This window comes from Mustela nivalis (genome assembly GCF_964662115.1).
Source record: "Mustela nivalis genome assembly, chromosome: 2".
NCBI lineage: Eukaryota > Metazoa > Chordata > Mammalia > Carnivora > Mustelidae > Mustela > Mustela nivalis.
In genome coordinates, this window is record NC_139021.1 from 113,257,598 (window position 1) to 113,277,005 (window position 19,408).

Genomic DNA, 19,408 nt, shown 5'->3' on the forward strand with positions numbered 1-19,408 from the left:
GCACCTGGCAGGGCAGGAAGGAGAGAAGCAGTCAATGGTACAACCTGTCTCCTTCCCCCCTGTAGTCCGCCTCCTGTCTATACCTCTCATTGGCCACAGCCTTCCAGAAACCAGAGCTCAAGGGAATTCAGCAGTAACCCTGGGCCCATAGCAGAGCAGAGAAGGGCAGGGGTGGGTGTGGGGAAGCAGGAATAACCAGTGCGAACCCGGTTCTGGTCTCTCCATGTTTAAACATGCAAGTGAGCGAGCGAGGAGAGAAAACAACTGACAGATTATCTACATTCATATGATTAGATCATAGTATATGATACTAAGAAAGTAAACAGCACTGAGGCAAACTTTTATAATGTACAGTAAATGGAGAACCTCTGTAATATCTCACCCATTAGTAAGAATCCACTTATTAGCATGAAGAAGCTAGTAGACCAGTTAGCAAAACAACATGAACCAATTATTTGCAAAAGAGAAAATACATAGATGAAGACTGTTTAGTCTCATCAGTATGTCAGAAATACATGTTAAAACCAAAGTAAGATCTGGTTTTCCTGTTGAATTATGAAGAAAATAGATCATACCTAACAGGGGCAAGGACACGGGGAAATGGGTCTTTCATACTCTGCGAGCCAAAATATGAGCTGGTACAGTCTTTCTGAAAATCAGTGTAAGAGTAATTCCACTTCCAATATTCCGTCTTAAGGAAATGATCAAAAACACAGATAAAAATCAATGCACAAAGATACACATGACGGCTTTAATTATAATAGACCAAAAAAAAAAAAAAAAAAAGAGGAAACAAATATCCAACCTTAGTAGAAGTGTTAAGTCAATTACACGAAGTCCATTCCATCACATTTTGTGGGGGCTTTAAAAATCATGTTTACGATGACATTTTTTGTCCTAAGGTAAGCAAAAATGCAGTATTGCAAAATAGTATATATACTATCAGCACGACCATGTTTAAAGAAAAAAGCCAGGAAAATATTGAAGAAAAAAATAACCAACATGTTAATAATAGTTGCTTTTTCTCCAGACAGGGAGGATTATGGTGATTATTTCCCCTTTCACCTATTTATGCCTTGTGTACTATCCAAATATTCTAAGATAAGGATGACGAGCCTTCATTTAATAATTTATTGAATATATCAGTCATCGTTGGGAGGGCCTGGACACACAAAGTTACTGAGGCATGGCCCTTGCCTGAATTTGCTTACAATCTAGTGAGTTTTTAAAAATAATTACTTGTTTGGGGCCCCTGGGGGGTTCCGTCAGTTAAGCATCTGCCTTTGGCTCTGGCCATGATCCCAGGGTCCTGGGTTCGAGCCCCGCTTCCGGCTCCCTGCTCTGTGGGGAGACTGCTTCTCCCTCTCTCACTCCCCTGCTTGTGTTCCCTCCCTCGTTGTCTCTCTCTCTCTCTCTCTCTGTCAAATAAATAAATACAATCTTTTAAAAAAATTTTATTTATGAATGAGAGAGAACAAGGAAAGGAGCAGAGGGAGAAGGACAAGTAGACTCTGTCGAATGAGAACCCAATGCGAGGCTCCATCTTAAGACTCTGGTATATCTAAGCTGAAACTAAAAGTCAGACACTTAACTGACTGAGCCACACAGGCGCCCCTCTAGTGATTTATTTATACATCGTAACTTTAAAAATTAGAGCATAAGAAAGCTGTTGTTTGTTTAGCTAGAGGAGGTGAGAAGTAGGGTCCCTTCTATTCCCCATTTGATCTCTTTTCCTCACACCACCTTTGCCAGCCCACAGGGATCACGGCTGCTTTATCTTCCAAATATGTCTAAAACCCTATGCATGGTAAACGCATAAAGCTTTCAGAAAGAGTAAATAAATAAAATACCTTCAAGGCTTTGGAGTAGGTCGAGAGTTCTTCAGTAGGACACAAGTGTGCTCACTACAGATGGGGAAAATGGTAAATTGTATTAAAATTAAAACTCTGGGGACGTCTGGGTGGCTCAGTCAGTTGGGCCACTGCCTTTGGCTTGGGTCATGGTCCCGGGGTCCTGGGATCGAGTCCCGCATCGGGCTCCTCGGTGGGGAGCCTGCTTCTCTCTCCGCCTCTGCCTGCTTGTGCACTCTTTCTCTCTGACAAATAAAGAAATAAATAAAATATTTTAAAAATTAAATTAAATTAAAACTCTGTTCATCAAATCACACGATTAAGACAGTAAAAATTCAGGCCATGGAGAAGAAAGCCTATAACTCACATAGAAGACTCCTGCCCAGAATATGTAAAGAACTCCTATATAGCAGTAAGAAAACGGCAGCCAACCCAAGAACAATGAGCAAAGATTTGAACAGGTGATTGCAAAGGATATCCAAATAAACAAGGCAGGTTTTCCAAACATGAGTCATTAGCAATGCAAATAAATGCCTGCACAGTGTGATGTCATTACACCCCCAAATTAAGAAGGCAGATAGGTAGTAGCAACTAGGGAGGAAGGCGGGGAGCCACTGAACTTCTGTCCACGGTGGGGGCAGGGGGGTGGTGAGGGCGGGTAGTGCAGATGGGCACAATTGCTTCAGAAAATATCTGGCAGGATCTGGGAAAGCTGAGTGGAAAGGAACCCCGTGTTTAGGAGTCCCAGCACTAGGTACAGACCCGAGAGAAACACATACTATGTTCCTCACGTGACGCTTGTCGTTGCCGAATAGTGCAAGCAGTCCCCATGGCCATCCACAGCAGAGGGGGTCAAGAAAGGGCAGCAGAACTATCCCGGCAGTGGGGAATGAACTACAGCTACATCCGACAGTATCTGTAAATATCACAAACTTGGTATTGAGGGACTCCTTTCTGGGGGTCTCGTAATGTTCTGTTTCTTCATCTAGCCGGGGGTTATACTGGTCTGTTTGTAGGAACATTCATCAAGGCGTACTTTTCTGCATGAAAATTAAAAATTGCATGATACGTATTGATAAATGTATATGTGTATATGTGGCATATACGTATATACATATACACATGTATAAAATAGATAAGGTAAATGCACTTATACACACCCAGATAGACACACACACACACACACACATACATACACACACACACGTATATCCCATCCAAGATGGAACGACTTCTGACCCGCCTCTCTGTTATCTCCATTCTAATGTGACTCCAATAGCTGTCCCCACTTCCTCTCTTGGAGTCTTTATCTGTAGCCAGAATGATAGTCTCTGAAACAGAGGCTGGGTCCTTACCTGTCTTTGGCTCATACCCAGCAGTAACTACCCGTGTCAATCAGAATAAAATCCTCCAAGGAGACATAGATCCCTGACAGCCTGACCACCCAGACCTGTCACGTTTCTCCATTTATCCTGCTTCATTTTTCTTTATAGTTCTTCTCACCAGCTGACATGCCACTGACTTGCTTCTCAGATTATAACTGGCCTCTTCCCCACTAGAATGTGAGCTATATGAGAGCACAGACTTCAACTTCTGATATCTAGAACAGTGCCTGGCATAAAGTTGGCGATGAATGAATGAATGAATACCAAAAAAATAGAGGAAATAGGGACGCCTGGGTAGCTCAGTTGGTTAAGCATCTGCCTTCAGCTCAGGTCATGATGTCAGGGTCCTGGGATCAAATCCAGTGTTGGGATCCCTGCTCAATGGGGAGTCTGCTTCTCCCTCTGCTTCTCCCCTCCCCACCCCCGGCTCATTCTCATTCTCTCTCTCTTTCTCAAATCAATAAATAAAATCTTAAAAAAAAATATATATATATATATATATATATACACACACATATATATATGAAATAGGCAGAATATGTATGTTTAGCTTTCTTTTATAAGCTAAGAAACAAGAGAATGGGGGCACCTGGGTGGCTCAGTGGGTTAAGCCTCTGCCTTTGGCTCAGGTCATGATCCCGGGGTCCTGGGATCGAGCCCCGCATCGGGCTCTCTGCTCAGCAGGGAGCCTGCTTTCTCCTGTCTCTCTACCTGCTTCTCTGCCTCCTTGTGATCTCTATCTGTCAAATAAATAAATAAAATCTTAAAAAAAAAAAAGAAATGAAACAAGAAAATGCAAAGACTTGATGTTATTCAAGAGTATAGCTCAGGCCTTTCTCTCTCTCTCTCCCTGTCCTCTGTCTCCCCATGTATCCACACATCACACATCCATGCAGTAGTATAATTAGATAACACTGCTGGTTCAGAATTCAATGATGGTGAATCCAGGTAAAGACTGATCATACTGAAATTTGACATTTTTATCTAAGCTTTGTTTGGGGGATATATGGCCCTTTCGAATATGTAACAGTAGAAAGCCTATCATTGTTCCTGCCAAAAACCTGTATTTGGGATCTAATGATGCTCCCCTCAGCATTCTGCAGAAGAATATTTTTCAAACAAAATGACACCGTTTTGTTAGGCTCCACAACAATTGTAAAACTTTCCAGGCCCTGACAATGAACTATTTCATAAGCGCGCATGTCCAGAAACAGAGGTTTTTCCTGTCAGAAGTCCTACCCCCCTGTCCTGGGAGTGAACCGTGGGGGTCCCGGAGCAGGCAAGGGTGTTTACAGTTAATTTCTGGGCCTGGCTAGAGACTGACCAGTTACCTCTTCACAGGGCCCCCAGTGGGGTATGCCACTTGGCAAGCTTGTCTAAAATCTGGTGAAATGAGCCCATCTTGGTTGTCAACCTGGTTGGCCCTTCAATTGGGGTTAGAGAGAAGAGCGAGAGAAAGAGAGAGAGAGAGAGAGGAGATTTAGGCCCTTTCAGTGACCAGGCAGCTGGGGACACGGTTTTGTTGCTTGGTTTTTAATTGAAAAAAAGAGAAAGAGCCATAAGCCTGCAGTACACAGTGCGTACTCAACTGCCATAAAGAATCTCACCCTTCCCCTCCTCCTTCTCGGAAAGCAATGAGCGTAACATCAAGCCGTAACTGTAGCAGCAAATTAAATAATAAAATGAACCCCAAGAGACGCGGAGTATAACAAGGCCAGTGTCAGATCATTTGCTCATCAAGTAGTTCAGGCTTTTAATAAGGCAAACAGTGATGGTTAGAGGGCACCATGATGCCATTACTTCTAAGTGAGTACAAAATAATCGTTCATGTCAGAGGACAAAGAAATGCCAAAGTTCATTTTTTAAAAAATTTATTTATTTAATGATGTTTCGTTCACCAACACATAGGACATCGTAAGTTTTTGTGTAGTGTTCAACAATTCGTTAGTTGCATAGAACACATTTTGGGAGCTCAGATTACAGCTCAGGAGGGGAGAGCGCAGAATAAAGAGGATATATATGTGACTCCAGTGCGGGGATTCTGGTTTCATTGGCCACACCACTTGGAAGCTGTGTGACTCAGGGTCAGTTCATTAACCTCTCTGAATATCGGCTTCCTAGGGATGGAAAATAAGGTTGGTAAATACACCTTATTTGCAAGGCTTTTGTGAAGATCCTGTGAGGTCCTAGTTCCAAAAATATTCTGGAACCAAGAATATGCTATAGTAATGTTTAGGTTTATTAGCGTGCTTAAATAATTCATTGAATAACCTTCTTACCTTCTCCCTACTTCTTCAAGCCACTTCCCTAAGGTTTAGCTAAAATACTGCCCATCCCTTAGGTCTGCCTATCCCTCCCGTTATAGATTAGGACAGTTTTCTATATTTACACAAAAAATTTGTATATGTTTCATATACAAATATATGTATATGTTTGTATATGTTTCATATACTGAATCAGCCTAAGTCTTCAGAATAGAATTGTGGCCTTCTGTGAAACCCAGATTCTTAATGCTGTGCATATATGAACAAGCAATTCCATGACAAGTAGGAAGACAGATGGAGACTGAGAAGGGAGGGAAATCACCTCCTTCCCCATCCCAGTTGGAACAAATATTTTCTTCTCTATAATAGAAAAAGTGGCTATTTGGTGAACATGTGTCCTATGCCAACCACTGTGCTACCCATTATTTGATGGGATCCTCAAGATATACTGTTACTGCTGCCTATAGACAAGAAGACTATAGACTACTTTAGAACAAGTAATTTTTTAAAAGATTTTATTTATTTATTTGACAGACAGATCACATGTAGGCAGAGAGGCAGGCAGAGAGAGAGAGAGGAGGAAGCAGGCTCCCTGCTGAGCAGAGAGCTCAATCCCAGGACCCTGGGATCATGGCCTGAGCTGAAGGCAGAGGCTTTAACCCACTGAGCCACCCAGGTGCCCCTAGAACAAGTAATTTGACCAGTGTCACATAGTGGAATCAGAATTGGAACCCAGACCTGCCTAATTCCTTTCCTGGTCTTTTTCCATTTGGGGATTGATGATTTACCTCTTGATTTTTAACTAACTTTGCGTGTCTGTGTTTGCCTTTCTGTTCATTCCCTTATCCTTTTATTTTTGGGGATGCGTGTAACAGAGTAGGGTAGAGGCTTATGATAGCGATGTCTACGGTGTGGTCACCGTGCTTAAGGAATTGTTATAATCCACTGCGAGAAAGATGACCGACAAACAAATCCCTATATGACATGGAAGAATTTAAGAGGTCATCATGGATGGTGCATTAGCCTCCCGGCGTGGAAGTTGCGAGAAATGCTTGACTTTATTCAACTGTTGTTAGAACAGACTGAAATGCCTTTATCAAGTGTGTGGCAAGGACTTGGACACCTAGTAAGTGCCCAGAATCTGGGCCGTATAATGACGCCAGGCAGTCCCAGGGTACTAACTGGGATCCAAAGCTGGAAAAGCAACTTGGTGTCAGAGTTGGAGAGCCTCGAATGCCATTCTAAAGAGTTTGGACCTTCAGCTTGGTTAAAAGCAATTGTGCCAAGGTCAGTAATCATTGCCAAAAGAAATTAGAGCTGATGCTGTTTGGCGCTACCTTTAAAAACCCATCGCGAGTGAGACAGAGTTAAGGGGCCCTGTTGGAACTGGTTTAGAGAACTTTTATATTCGATGCACTCAAAGGAAAGATGATATTTTCAAGTTTAATGCCCTGTACTGTTTCTTCCACAGTAATTAGTGAATGCCAAAGGCGGCAACTGGAGTCTGTGAGCTACTCCTCTCGCTACGCTCTGGGCCTCTTTTATGAAGCTGGCACGAAGATTGATGTCCCTTGGGCTGGGCAGTACATCACCAGTAATCCTTGCATACGCTTCATCTCCATTGATAATAAGAAACGCAATATAGGTCAGTACCCCCATTATTTCCCTTAAATACAGTAACAATGGTGGGTGTAGATCATGAAAAATGCTGTTTAATTGAGTGTTGCCATTCTGAACAGAGCAAGCATTTAACTCCAAGCCACAGGGGATAAAATTTAATGTCACATTTGGCCAATAATAAAATACACAGTGAAACCAGCAAAGTTTTTCAGAAAAATCATTCACCACATGGTTTGTATTACCGAGTCCGTGAACATAGTGTCAGAAGTTTTAAGATTTTAAAGTGGCCCTACTTCTGTTGCTTTAATGTGGGTCCATCTATATGCAGAAGTATCTCTCCTCCTTTGTGGCTTGGTGGAGTTTGTTTTCTGTTTGTTTGGCCTTGTTTTTGTTTTTGTTTTGTTTTGTTTTTAATTTGCTAAGTGCTGCTCTTTCCACTTCCCAGGCTAGAAATAAAAAGTGAATTTTACTATGTTATGAAAATCCTTCACTTCACTATAATGTTATTTATTTAATTTTCCTCCGGAAGACTGCATAAAATTACTGTGTGTACAATAGGATGAAAATAACAGCTAAAACGTTTCATAAACTCTTCCCTAGAATGGGCTAAAATCTACACTTCGCCCTTCTAGCTGAAGGTCATTATTAAAATTAGATTCAAATTGCAAAAATAAACATAACGCTCATCTCAGGAATAAAGGAGAAAGTGTCTCCTCCTTCACAGGATGAGAGCGAGCCCTAAGATAACTGCCTTTTCAAGAATACGCCGTGATGATTGGAAACAATGACTTCCTTGCAGGGGCTCGTCATTTCAATTCGTTGTTGTGTTATACGGTGCAGTGATGGTTTCACCGAGCCGTTAGTTAGAAGTCTTGCTTGATAAAATCACCAACTAACGTCTCCTGGCCTGCCAGAACTTTAGAGTGATAGAACCGGCTTGGGGTATGGTTTTTGTATCAGAGCACATGATCTTAGAAAAATATTTCTTTTATAACTTAAAACTCCCCCAGGGCTAGACTGTTTATGTTAACATGATCTCACATATATGTACAATCAGCAGTTCACGAAATGTCCTGTAACAGCAACGGATTAACCATTTTAAACTCTAAAACCGCTTTGTTCTGAGAAAAAAAATAGCCCTTGACCTGCTCGTGTTATAGGTCATGAATTCGACATTATCCTTCGTGTACGGCTTCGTAAGATATGAAATATTTGTTAGGGAGTATTCAGTAATACGCAACAAAAACCAATTTAAACTCGTTTAGACAACATGAGGTCATTTGTTACATTATGTACTATGGACTGAACTGTATCCCTCCAAAATTCATGTGTTGAAGCCCTCATCTCCAGTGGGATTACATTTGGGAAATAGGGCTTTGAGGATGTAATGAAGGTTAAATGAGGTCATAAGGGTGGGATCCTGATCCGGGGTGATTGGCAGCCTTACAGAATGAGGATGAGAGTTCTGTCTCCTTGCGCACATACCAAGGGTAGGTGGTATGAGCACGGTGAGAAGGTGGGGGAGAGCAGGCTCTGTGCAACCAGGAAGGGAGGCTTTACCAGAAACCCAACTGCCGGGCACCTTCATCTTGAATTTCCCAGACTCTTGGAGGGAAGAGAGATACATTTCTATTGTTGAAACCATGCGGTCTATGGCATTCTGTTATGCCAGTCCAAGCTTACCGAAACGTGATCTAAGAGGAAGACGTCGGACAGGAGACAGCAGGAAGGATCGGTTCAAGACCTGAGCCATAGCTTCAAGGATCTAGAATTCTCCTTCTCTGCTCTCTTCACTCTTCCTCAGAGGGTTGATGGCAAGATGCACTAACTGTTGGAATCGCGTCCAAACCCACCAACGTGCTCAGGGAGAAGAGGGACCATTCTGTTTCTGTCTCTTTCTAAGAATCAAGGAATTCTTTCGCAAGCCCTCTCCACTGACTTTACCTTGTATGTCATAGGTCAGAATTAGGTTACCTGACCAGTCTGAAACCCATCATCATTCACTGGCCGGAGGGGCTGGGACTGCCGCGATGAACCAGACGGATCAAGATTCATTCCTGGAACTGCTGTTAGGATCATCTTCCTTAGGTCATGTGAGGGGTAGATACCTAAATAAAGTAGGGTTTTGTGTGGAGGAGAGAAGGGTGTAGCAGATGCTAGGTTGGTGGTACATAGAGCCCATCATTTTCAAGTAACGTCATGTGGTGGACGGGAGGTAAAGTTCTAACATCCACACATAAAGAGAAGTTAGACACATAAAGAAGTGTAGATTCAAAGTTATCTTTGAAAATCCCCTAAATCTAGGTGACATTTTGGAGAGTAAAATACCTTTCACTAAATTCAGGCTAGCCATGGTTCCAACATCCCATAGATTCCGGTTCCTTTGGGTGAGGCCAGATGAAATAGTTGGCTTCCATTTGTAGGACAGACTGATAATTTCTACCGTGAGAGGCGCATGGAAAGCAAGAGCAGTCCTATGTCCTAACAGATTAAATCGCCATGCGGATGGAGGGGGACGGTGAGTGATGCCCCCTGAGTACACCCCGGTCACGGTGTGTTAAAGAGCTGTGCAGATTTCAGAGAGTACACACGAGCATATTCATAAATCCTCCCATGATGGGCAGCATCTGAAATAAGAGAAATAACATTTTTTTTTTGGTATTAACAACCACAGAGGTCTTTAGACCTCTTTAGACCTCTTCCTGCTTCAGCGGGAAGGCTGCGGGGATTGGAAACCACGCTTTCGCTCCAGCCGGGCCTCTTCAGACGGCCAAGAAATGTCTGCCTTTCTTCGCCAGTTTTATGGAAAATTAATCTTGGATTATGCGAGTTTTAAATTGTGGGAGGCCTCCAGTAATGGCATCCCCTAACATAAAATCTAACTGCCTTGCCTTTCAATTAGTTTTTTTTTTTTTTTCCTCCCTATCTGGGGCCAGGGTGCTAAGAGTGTCTAGCGGACTTGACACGATATAAATGTCCACATAGCATAACTCTGCTGTGTTTTATTGGCGCTATATTTAGATAGACCAGTAAGAGTTGTGTCTTTATGTTACTAACACTACCCCGCACCCACCCTGCAATCGAATCTAGAAAGAACTGGAGCGTGCGATCAAATCTAGAAAGAACACTGTACGCATACGTGCTCCCCTAATGACTGGGAGAATCTTTGTGCTGTGGAGGTAAGGCGGCAACAAGATAAAAAGTGGCAGGGTTGAGTCCACAAAACAAGGTCTGTTGTTAGGTCTTGAAAAGAGCCAGAGGATGAAGGATTTGTGGCCCAGACAGGACAAAGGTCAAGGAGTAGTCATTTGTCAGATGTCAGGGATAGGCAGTACACACAGAAAGCCACAGACAGAAGCCAGGTCTCCTTAGGCAGAAAGGCTAAATTCCAAGACATGTTAGGCCCGGGTTCAGGTACCAATAGTGAGGGGCAGGAACCACTGTCCTTTGGTTTGTGTTTCCCAGAAAGTGCTCAATGGAACACCAGTTCCTTGATAAGCTCTTTGAGAAGGGGTTCTGTCTTCACATCAGTTTGCAAAATGCTCCCAGCTTTACCTAGAATTTAAAGAGTTTCCAGTCATAATTGACCTATTAAAAGACATTTCTATTAAAAAAAAAAAAAAAGCCACCTTCTCATTTCATTTAATCTAGAATTTTCCAAAGGTATTTGACCAGGGGTATTTTATCTGAGCACCATACTTACTAATATCTGACAGAAATTATGCCCCCTTGACCCTGATGTGGTATCACCGTGTGTGCCTCAGACCTGGAAGGGAATTGCAGGCCAGGGAAGAGGAGTCGAAGCCTGGTCGGGAAGCCATCGATAGAAAAATACTGATTTTTTTTTAGAAATGGAAGAAGTTTGAAGCCAGCCTGGAACCCCCAAGTGTTGCCTCATTAGAACAAATCATCCTGCTGTCCCACAAGAAATTCCAAGGGATTTAAGAGCTCTGTGTTAGGAACTAGGATCAAAGAGCAAAGATTAGAATAAAAGACATTTTAAGTGCTCTTATCACTTGGGAAATTACAAAGATTTTAAGAGTTCTGTGCCAGGAACCAAGGGGAGAGATAGATAGATAGATAGATGATAGATAGATATTATTTCATATTTCCCAAAACGATCTCAGAGGGCCCTCTTAAGATCTTATATTTGGAATTAGCCTGGCCAAGAGTAACTTCTTAGATTCAACTCAGTTCTATCATTTAATAGCTGTGTGATTTTGGGCAAGGTACTTAAACTATCTGTTTTCTGGTCAATATGATGAGGAAAACAATACCAACCCCAAAGATTTGGGGATGAAATGGCTTGAACATGGAAAGAGCTCCATACAGCACTTAGCAAGTTATAAGACAGTATCTCTGGCCCCTGTTATTATGACTAAGACTACCACTCTTGCACGTGGATATTATATTTTCCAAAGCAAAGGGCATAGATAAGAAGGCCTCCCTTTGGCGAAGCAGCCCTCTGATACCAGTGCAGATAGGAGGATCTGTGGCCTTAATAAGTAAGATATCTGTTACCCTGAAAATGGTTGGTCACAGTTTTAGCCTCCTTCCATGATCACCATGTGGAGGAGTGTTAATGAGAGTCAAATAGCCAATAGACAGCAACCCAAGGAGATTAACACAATCCGCAATTCTAGAAATGTGGATGGCCAAGGACTATGATTACATGGCTTTCAATAACTCATCAAAGCAATCAGTTCAGTTCATCCCCAAAGGAAACAAATACAGGAAGAAAACTTCTTCATCACATGGAATGTACACCTGCCAAGACTATATGTTTAGGGACCCTCGAGTACCGACACGAGTATAACGTGTGTTGTCTCCAACAGCTGTTTTACAAGAGATGCAGAAATGTTCTTCACAGAGCTGTTTGTTCCATCAATTCTTTGTAAAACAAAAACAAAAACAAAACAAAACAAAAAACCAGGAGCATGCTATGAAGTCCTGTAAATAATTCGGATGAGCCTGGAATCTCGAATCCAGTCATCTTGGGTTGGCTTAAGGGAGTCGTGATCCTTCCAGTTAAGCAGAGAGCCATGCAGTTGACGCCATGAAGTGGTTTGCTTGAGGATGCAAATAAGTGTGGAATTATTTGCTCTTAAACTTGCAAAAAATGTAATCAAGAAAGGTAGCACTTTTAAAAAATATATTTATTTATTTATTTATTTGAAAGAGAGAGTGTGCATGCCAGCGTAGGGGGGAGAGGGAGAGGGAGAAAGAGAACCTTCAGGTGGACTCCCCCACTCATCGAGGAGCCTGACCCGGGACTTGATCTCATGAGTCACGAGATCATGACCAGAGCCAAAATTAAGAGTCAGTCGCTCACCCAAATGAGCCACCCAGGCCCCCCAACAGAGGTAGTACTTCATAAGTAGAATAAAAAAAGAAGGGGGAGAAGAAGGAAAGGGGACTGTAGTGGGGGTGGGGGTTGGTAAGGAAAGGGGGAAAAGGGCTGAAATCCTCAAAAATGGTTGGGTTTTCTGTTCAGGCTTTTGTTTCAAAATGCCAATTCCAGAAGCAGGGCTTGCAGGTAAAATAGCAATCATTGTCTTAAAATAACCAGAAATAACCAGTTACAAGATGCGTGCTATGCTGTCTGTTGTACAACAGACGTAGTCATTTGTGACTCAATTAGGGAGCCACTGCTGTCCAGGTCAACCTGTTAAGACGATTTACTTAACCGCCAATACTAATTACAAATATCCACCTCATTATTACGGTGATGCCACAGAATGTCACATGATCATCGTATCAAAATCTTAGGGTGATCCCCCAGGAAGGAAAAACTACACGTGGGGCACTTGGGTGGCACAATGGGTTAAACCTCTGCCTTCCGCCCAGGTCATGATCTCGGGGTCCTGGGATCAAGCCCTGCATTGGGCTCTCTGGTCGGCGGGGAGCCTGTTTCCCCCTCTCTTTCTGCCTGCCTCTCTGCTTACTTGTGATCTCTCTCTCTGTCAAATAAAAAAATAAAATCTTAAAGATTTTATTTTATTTTATCTCCCTGCCAAGCAGAGAGCCCAATGTGGGGCTCAATCCCAGAACACTGAGATCATGACCCAGGCCGAAGGCAGAGGCTTAACCTACTGAGCCACCCAGGCACCCCAATAAATAAAATTAAAAAAAGAAAAAAAAAGAAAAACTACATGTGTGCTTCTACGTGTGTATACACATACACATAAAACTAAATGTCTTTTGTTGTTACTTAAATCAATAGGGAAAAATCATAAAAGACACTGATCTCATCACATAATATTTGCCAATTCTCAAAACAAAAAGGATTTTCTTCAGAGAGTGAAATTACCGAACCCATCTTGTAAGGAGAACACTTGCACACACAAAGTAAAAACAAACAGCAGATCCCTTTCAGCCTCTGGTTTCCCTATCAAGCTCTCCTCAAGGGGAACGATTTACATCCAACTTAGCACGTGCCCTCCCACTTGCCAAGCAAATTAACTCATAGGAAAATCAATGCCAGAGATGGAGGGAAACTGGAAAAGCAGCAAAATATAGAACATCAAAAGCAAACTTTAAAAAATATCCTGTGGAGAGTATTACTGGGAAAAATATTTTATGGACGTTTCTTGCAGAATACTGAACTCACACATATTTGATTTGTATGTTTCCATTCCCAATTTCTTGAGCAATTACTTATAAATGTGTATTGACTGCCTCTGTGTGCCAGGCACTGTGCTAAGGGCTAGGGGCTCTTAGTCCCCACCCTCCCAAAGTGAAGGTCCGTGGTCCGCTCTAATGAGGAAGGAGAGACAGAGACTCTGTTGGGACTGGTGACTTGGAGTCAAGAAGAGTCTTCCTAAGTTTAAATGGATGGACGCAAGACAGAGACCATTAACTCCCATCTGTAATCAGAGAGTCGTGTTACCTTGTGACAACATCATAAGCTTCTACAAGAACACTTAAGACCTTTGGTCAACGTGAAGCCATACTCTTCTTTCTTTAGGGGAAGAAAGGAGAGGTGGGAGCCATCCAACGTTTAAATCCATGAATAAATCAGAAACTTTAGCCCAGCCTATTATTTAACTTTCTCCTGGAACTGCTAAAAGGTTCCATACAAGTAAGTCATGAAATGTCCAGGAGCCAGTGAGCAGAAGGGTAAAGAAAGTCTGGAGCCCATAGCTTCCTGGCATTTCCGTAACTGCAAACAATGACAAATCATAAATTTACGGAGCAGCCACACTAAGAAGTGAGTCTCAAACATCGACTATCCTCAGTCCCCCTTTTTTTTTTTCAACCTTCTACTTCCATGGTCTGCCTGCCTTGCCCTCTGCCTTTTCACCTGGGCTGTTGGCCTAAAGTTGTGGCTGTCTCGCGGAGACTCACCAAAGACCCTCACGTTGGGCAAGATGGGGTCTCAAACACAAGAACCAGATGTGATGGTGACTGAATGTGGTTTTACCCACGATTTATGGGGTGGGAGGCAGGAATAAGAATCCTGCCATGGTGTACGGATCTGAAATTGACACGTCGTAGACGGAAGCAACTGAGAAACTAACAGAGGCTGCCATCACTACTGCGGGTTTCAAAAAGAAAAGCAGAGGAGAGCCCTGCATTGGCTGCGTAAGGAGGTGAGGAAGAAGGCCAGTGTACAGCAGAGGGGGAAAGATCTGCAGAGGCGCGCAGGCGGGACTTGCCATGGTCTTTCTGTCCTCTCTGCTAACAAAGGTCATGGAACTAGGTGGGTAGCTATTGTCTGATGGAAAAACTGCTATATTAAATGTAATGACACCTAATTTTGGCTATTTGTGATTCCACTCCTTTTAAGGGATGGTTCTTTTGTCTGCTGAGCACCCAAAAGAGAGGAGATGCCAATTGGGAGTGGAAACAGGGAGGGCTAAATTGCTTTGCCTAATTGAGGAGAAAATTTCAGATGTCCTGAGACAACGGGGAGGGCGAGGAGCAGAGAAGGGGAAGAGGAAAAAGCCAGCTGGATGATGGAAATCCTCTGGCTTGACCTGAGGGATCACGGCGTGGATTTGTAACGTCTTTGCTGGATGATTTACTCTGTGACAGCTCCCACAGCTCCCTACAACCCAACACAGCTCTGAATTGAGCAACGGCTTAAAATCCATGCTGGCTTTTTATTGGGGACTTGTTGTTGAGTAAAGTCAACATAGTCCAGGCGCTTTGGGGAAAAAGCTTGAAATTTTAGCTTGAAATTAGATAGGAACTGTGAGATTTCTTCAGGTTAGTTTCCGAGCCAGCCCTTGGAGGGTGGCAAGCCCACATTTTGCATCGAGAACCGTATTTGGAATCAAGACAGAATTTCTCATCCTCTGGACTTCGAACAAAGCCAAGTCCAACTTGCTGCTTTTGTTATACCTGTGACCAGGTCAGCCCGCCGAGGGGAAGGGGAATTGGTAAAAGGCTGTCTCTGTGAGACTGAACTGTTTTGAAGGATCCTGAGGTTAATCCTTACTATGGTCTGAAATGAGGCTGTCAACACCGTGCATTGGAAGCCGAGGCTCGGGATGATATACTCTGCTCTGCTTCCCAAACCAGTGCATGGTTTGCATCACCCTGGAGGCATCTCAGAACCTCTGCAAGTTGAGAATAGTCTTGGAAAGCCATGGGGCACTCCGACAGCTCGTGAGCCTCGGGTCCTGGGAGGCCGTGTAGACGCTGAGCTGGGAGAGCGCTCGACAGGTCTTAATTCTGGCCCATTTTTATCTGGGCCTGTGATGTCATCCACCCAGAGATGTGGGACCTTGCCTTTGCCTAGAGATCCCTCAGAAGAGATTTCACCATTTTCCTGCCTGTCAAGAATTCCACCCAAGGTCAATCTAAACGCCTTGGGGGCTGAAGAATTGTTATGCCCTGTTTGCAGAACCTGTGTGCTTTCTCCAGAATTAGAGCTTCTCCGCCGTAGCAGGGTATAGGCCACGATCCGTCATGCACGCTGTTCATCAGCCAGTCCCTCCTGTCTGAATCCAGACTGAAAATAAGACATAGACACTAACATCGTGGCGTAGTGGGAGCGTGGACCTGGAGCTTGGTAACTTGCTGAGCCTGTCATCCTCAGTGTAGCTCTGAGATGCCTTTTCCTGGTCCTGAGAGCTAATGTTTCACTGACACTGAGAATTAAGCCCTCATCCCTGGTCACCCTCTTAGCAGGCAAGGGAAAGTAATAGCTAGTCAGCCGATAGTTGACCCCCTAAGACCATCTAGGGATCTGTTAGCACTGCCCTTTGGATCATGTGAAATGAATGAGCTAGCTTTGTAATTTCTGAATCTGGAAGCCTTTGAAAAACACATATGAGTTCTTGGCAATCAGAATGATCTGAAGCCTCCTTGGGAGGCTCTCTGGACCACGCCTCAAACACTAGGACTAGGTGACTGGACTGTATCAGAGGGATTGCCGGTAAGACGTGGAGCCCTCTCCCCAGAGAGCTACAAGCATTTTCAGCAACAGATTTACCATGGTCTCTAGAGAATGTACATCTGTTTTGAATGATGCCCTGTGACACAGACCTTGATTTCCAAGGTTACGCTTCAAAGGATCCCACTGTTCTCTTTGTGAAAGATACTTCTTTTTCATACTCGGATGGAGAACAACTGGGCTCCAGCTGAAATATTGAACTAAGAAAATATGCCATAAGCTTCTGCAAATGTGTCATTTCCCTGCCACAGTTTAGCAATTATGTCTCTGTTTTGTATCCTGATGGCATTCAGTGAAATGCTGTCTTGCATCGGAACCTCGCCATAAATGATGAGTTTGTATGAACCCAAGCTCGGGGAGTGATGAATTCTTTATTGTATAATTCATGACTTGGCTTTTATTCTCACGGTTGGTCAAAAACAACCGGTACCAGCCAGCGTGATGCAGTAGTCTTTGCATTCACGGAGACCTAGCTCCGAATTATAAGTCAACACTTGTGGTTAGTTTGAGTCATTTGTGTGGCTTTAATCTTTGTGGATTAAAAATGGTAGAATCGCAGCCTTTCCATGTGATTCAACCTTAGAGCTCTGACCATGAGCAAGTTTCGTAATCTGAGTTTTGCTTAACTGCACCATAGGTATAAGGTTAATAATGCCTCCCAGGAGTGTTTCCGGGGCTGAGTGCAATGGTATGTCTGAAAATCCTAGTACCAAGCCTGGCACAAAGTAGAGCAGTAAATGCTATTTTTACAGTTGCTGTCACAGCTAAATGATTTTACGGTCTATTGGTCTATCCATTACATAAACTTCTTTGATTCTGAGAAAGAGATGAGACGGAAATGGCCAACAGTACAAGTTTAATGAAGTTATATTTTCTTTCGTTAAAAATAATAACGCACGTCATTAGGGCCGGTAAACAATCTCTCTTTACCTGAAGAAGGTGTTAGGCTGGGAGAACATTAAGTCAGAAGCACTCTTCCATCTTTTTATGGACTCTCAAATGATTTTTTGCATACAAATTATTCACAAAAAATATTTGCACTCTAGCATATCCTAGAAGGGTAAGACACCGAAGTTAGCTGTCGGCAGATCAAAGGGCTAAGAAGAACATAAGAGCGGGTTTTCGAGTCAGACTGCAGGGTCCTACCCCAGGAAATCGCCGCATTGTGTTTAATAAATGCTTTATATCAGTTAGCATTTTTAACTCTGTCCAGAAGCACCAATCCATCATGGTGCTCAGATGTGACGTGATTCAGTCAATTTTGCCTAAAAAGCCCTTTGGTTTATTACTAGTGACTTTCTTGCTATTGAGTGTGCAGAGAAGGCTTTGATATGCCCTCTAAAGACCATATGTGGGCCCTGCCAGTTTTAATGACCATTGCCCCTACAGACTTCATATATGTGCTCATTTAGATAACGAGAAGAATCCGTGTACAGGACAGGTCATTGAATTCCCTGCCTAATATGAATGAATATTAAACATTGGGATCTGAAAAGAATATTTTGAAATTCCATTAATATTTATAACCGATCTATGGGACTAAGGGAATTCTTCAGTATAAAATATTCCAAATTCATGTTTGTAAGAATGAAGCATCCTTGAATTTAAAATACAGTTTTCCTCACTGAAATAGATTTCTATTATACGTATGCCTGGTGAAATCTTTGTTGGTGATGTTATATATCCTTACATTATTTAATAGGGATGGGAAGGGCATTTTAGAACCTTGAGCTCAACTGAACCTAATTCACTTTTTTTTATCAAAAATAAAAAGTCTGTTTCCTTTTCCACTGTCTGTATTCATAACAATGGCTTCTCAAGAGGAGCTAACAATATCATAAAGATTATAGTCCCTTTGATATAAGAACTTTTTCCAAACCCTAGATTTGATCTCTCTCTCTCTCTCTCTCTTTTTTGTCAAAATATAACAGAAAGAATAATTCCACTGGTCTTATTAGTAAAGGAGATAAGAGTGTCCACAGTAAACCAATAAATTTCCTCTGTGGAAAGGGCCAGAAATATTCTGACACAATCATAAATAAAATCTTCCCCATCCGATTAACGTTGGTTATTCAAATGCAACATTCCATAATGTCAGGACTGAAACTTCCCTTTAATGCACCAGATGAACCCGAGCAAAGCTTTAGGTCAAATCCTGGGGCCCAGAGATCTATTGCATCTACTCGTGGAATCCTTTTGAACAAGTTGGAAATCTGAAGCTGACCCCGGCTTCCCAGCTATGTGATGAAGTGATATTCTTAGAGGCAGACCAGTCTGCTGGTTGGGGGGAAACCTTGCCCAATTTGGGAAAAGGGTCCAATCATGATGCCACTTCACACACCAAATTCCACAGAGGGCACGAGGATGAGTAGGCTGAAATAACAATGCGTGGCAGGGGAGAGCTGCTCATTGCTGGTGAGTAGTGGCCTTGGGCGGGTGCGGCGGGGGGCAGGGGTTGTCATTAGAGGAAAATGGGGCTTTCAGACTGCAGAAGAACTCCAGCGAGGGCCTGGACATCCGAGGGATGGTTAGGACAAATCCCCTGATCTAGGGACCTGCATAGGCCCAATTAATGGACTATCGAAATCCTTCTGTGCTTCCTTTTGGCCATGCCCATAAAAGCTGCAACAGGCTGCAGATCTCAGGATAAATAGATAGTTTTTGTTTGTTTGTTTGTTTGTTTGTTTTAATTTGGGAGGTCTCAGCCAAAGAAAAAGCTCCTTCCAAGCAGATCCTGAAATGAATGCTGTCCCACTAAACACGGCTCCTTTCTTGAAATGGGCAGAATCTATGGAATTTATGGCATTTTTTTTTTTTTTACAGAATTAATACAAGGAACATAGAGGAAAGATTATTCCAGCCCTAGACAGGAAATAGAATTCAGAA

General features: G+C 42.8%; 1 protein-coding gene across 2 annotated transcripts in view; it reads left to right on the top strand.

The window, feature by feature from the left end:
* Positions 1 to 19,408, top strand: part of RNLS (renalase, FAD dependent amine oxidase) — a 245,092-nt gene that overhangs the window by 184,446 nt on the left and 41,238 nt on the right. For both annotated transcript variants that reach the window (XM_082721045.1, XM_082721044.1), the window contains exon 5: positions 6,971 to 7,144. In XM_082721045.1, coding sequence (XP_082577171.1) covers positions 6,971 to 7,144 — 174 coding nt within the window. The remainder of the gene's footprint in view (positions 1 to 6,970; positions 7,145 to 19,408) is intronic.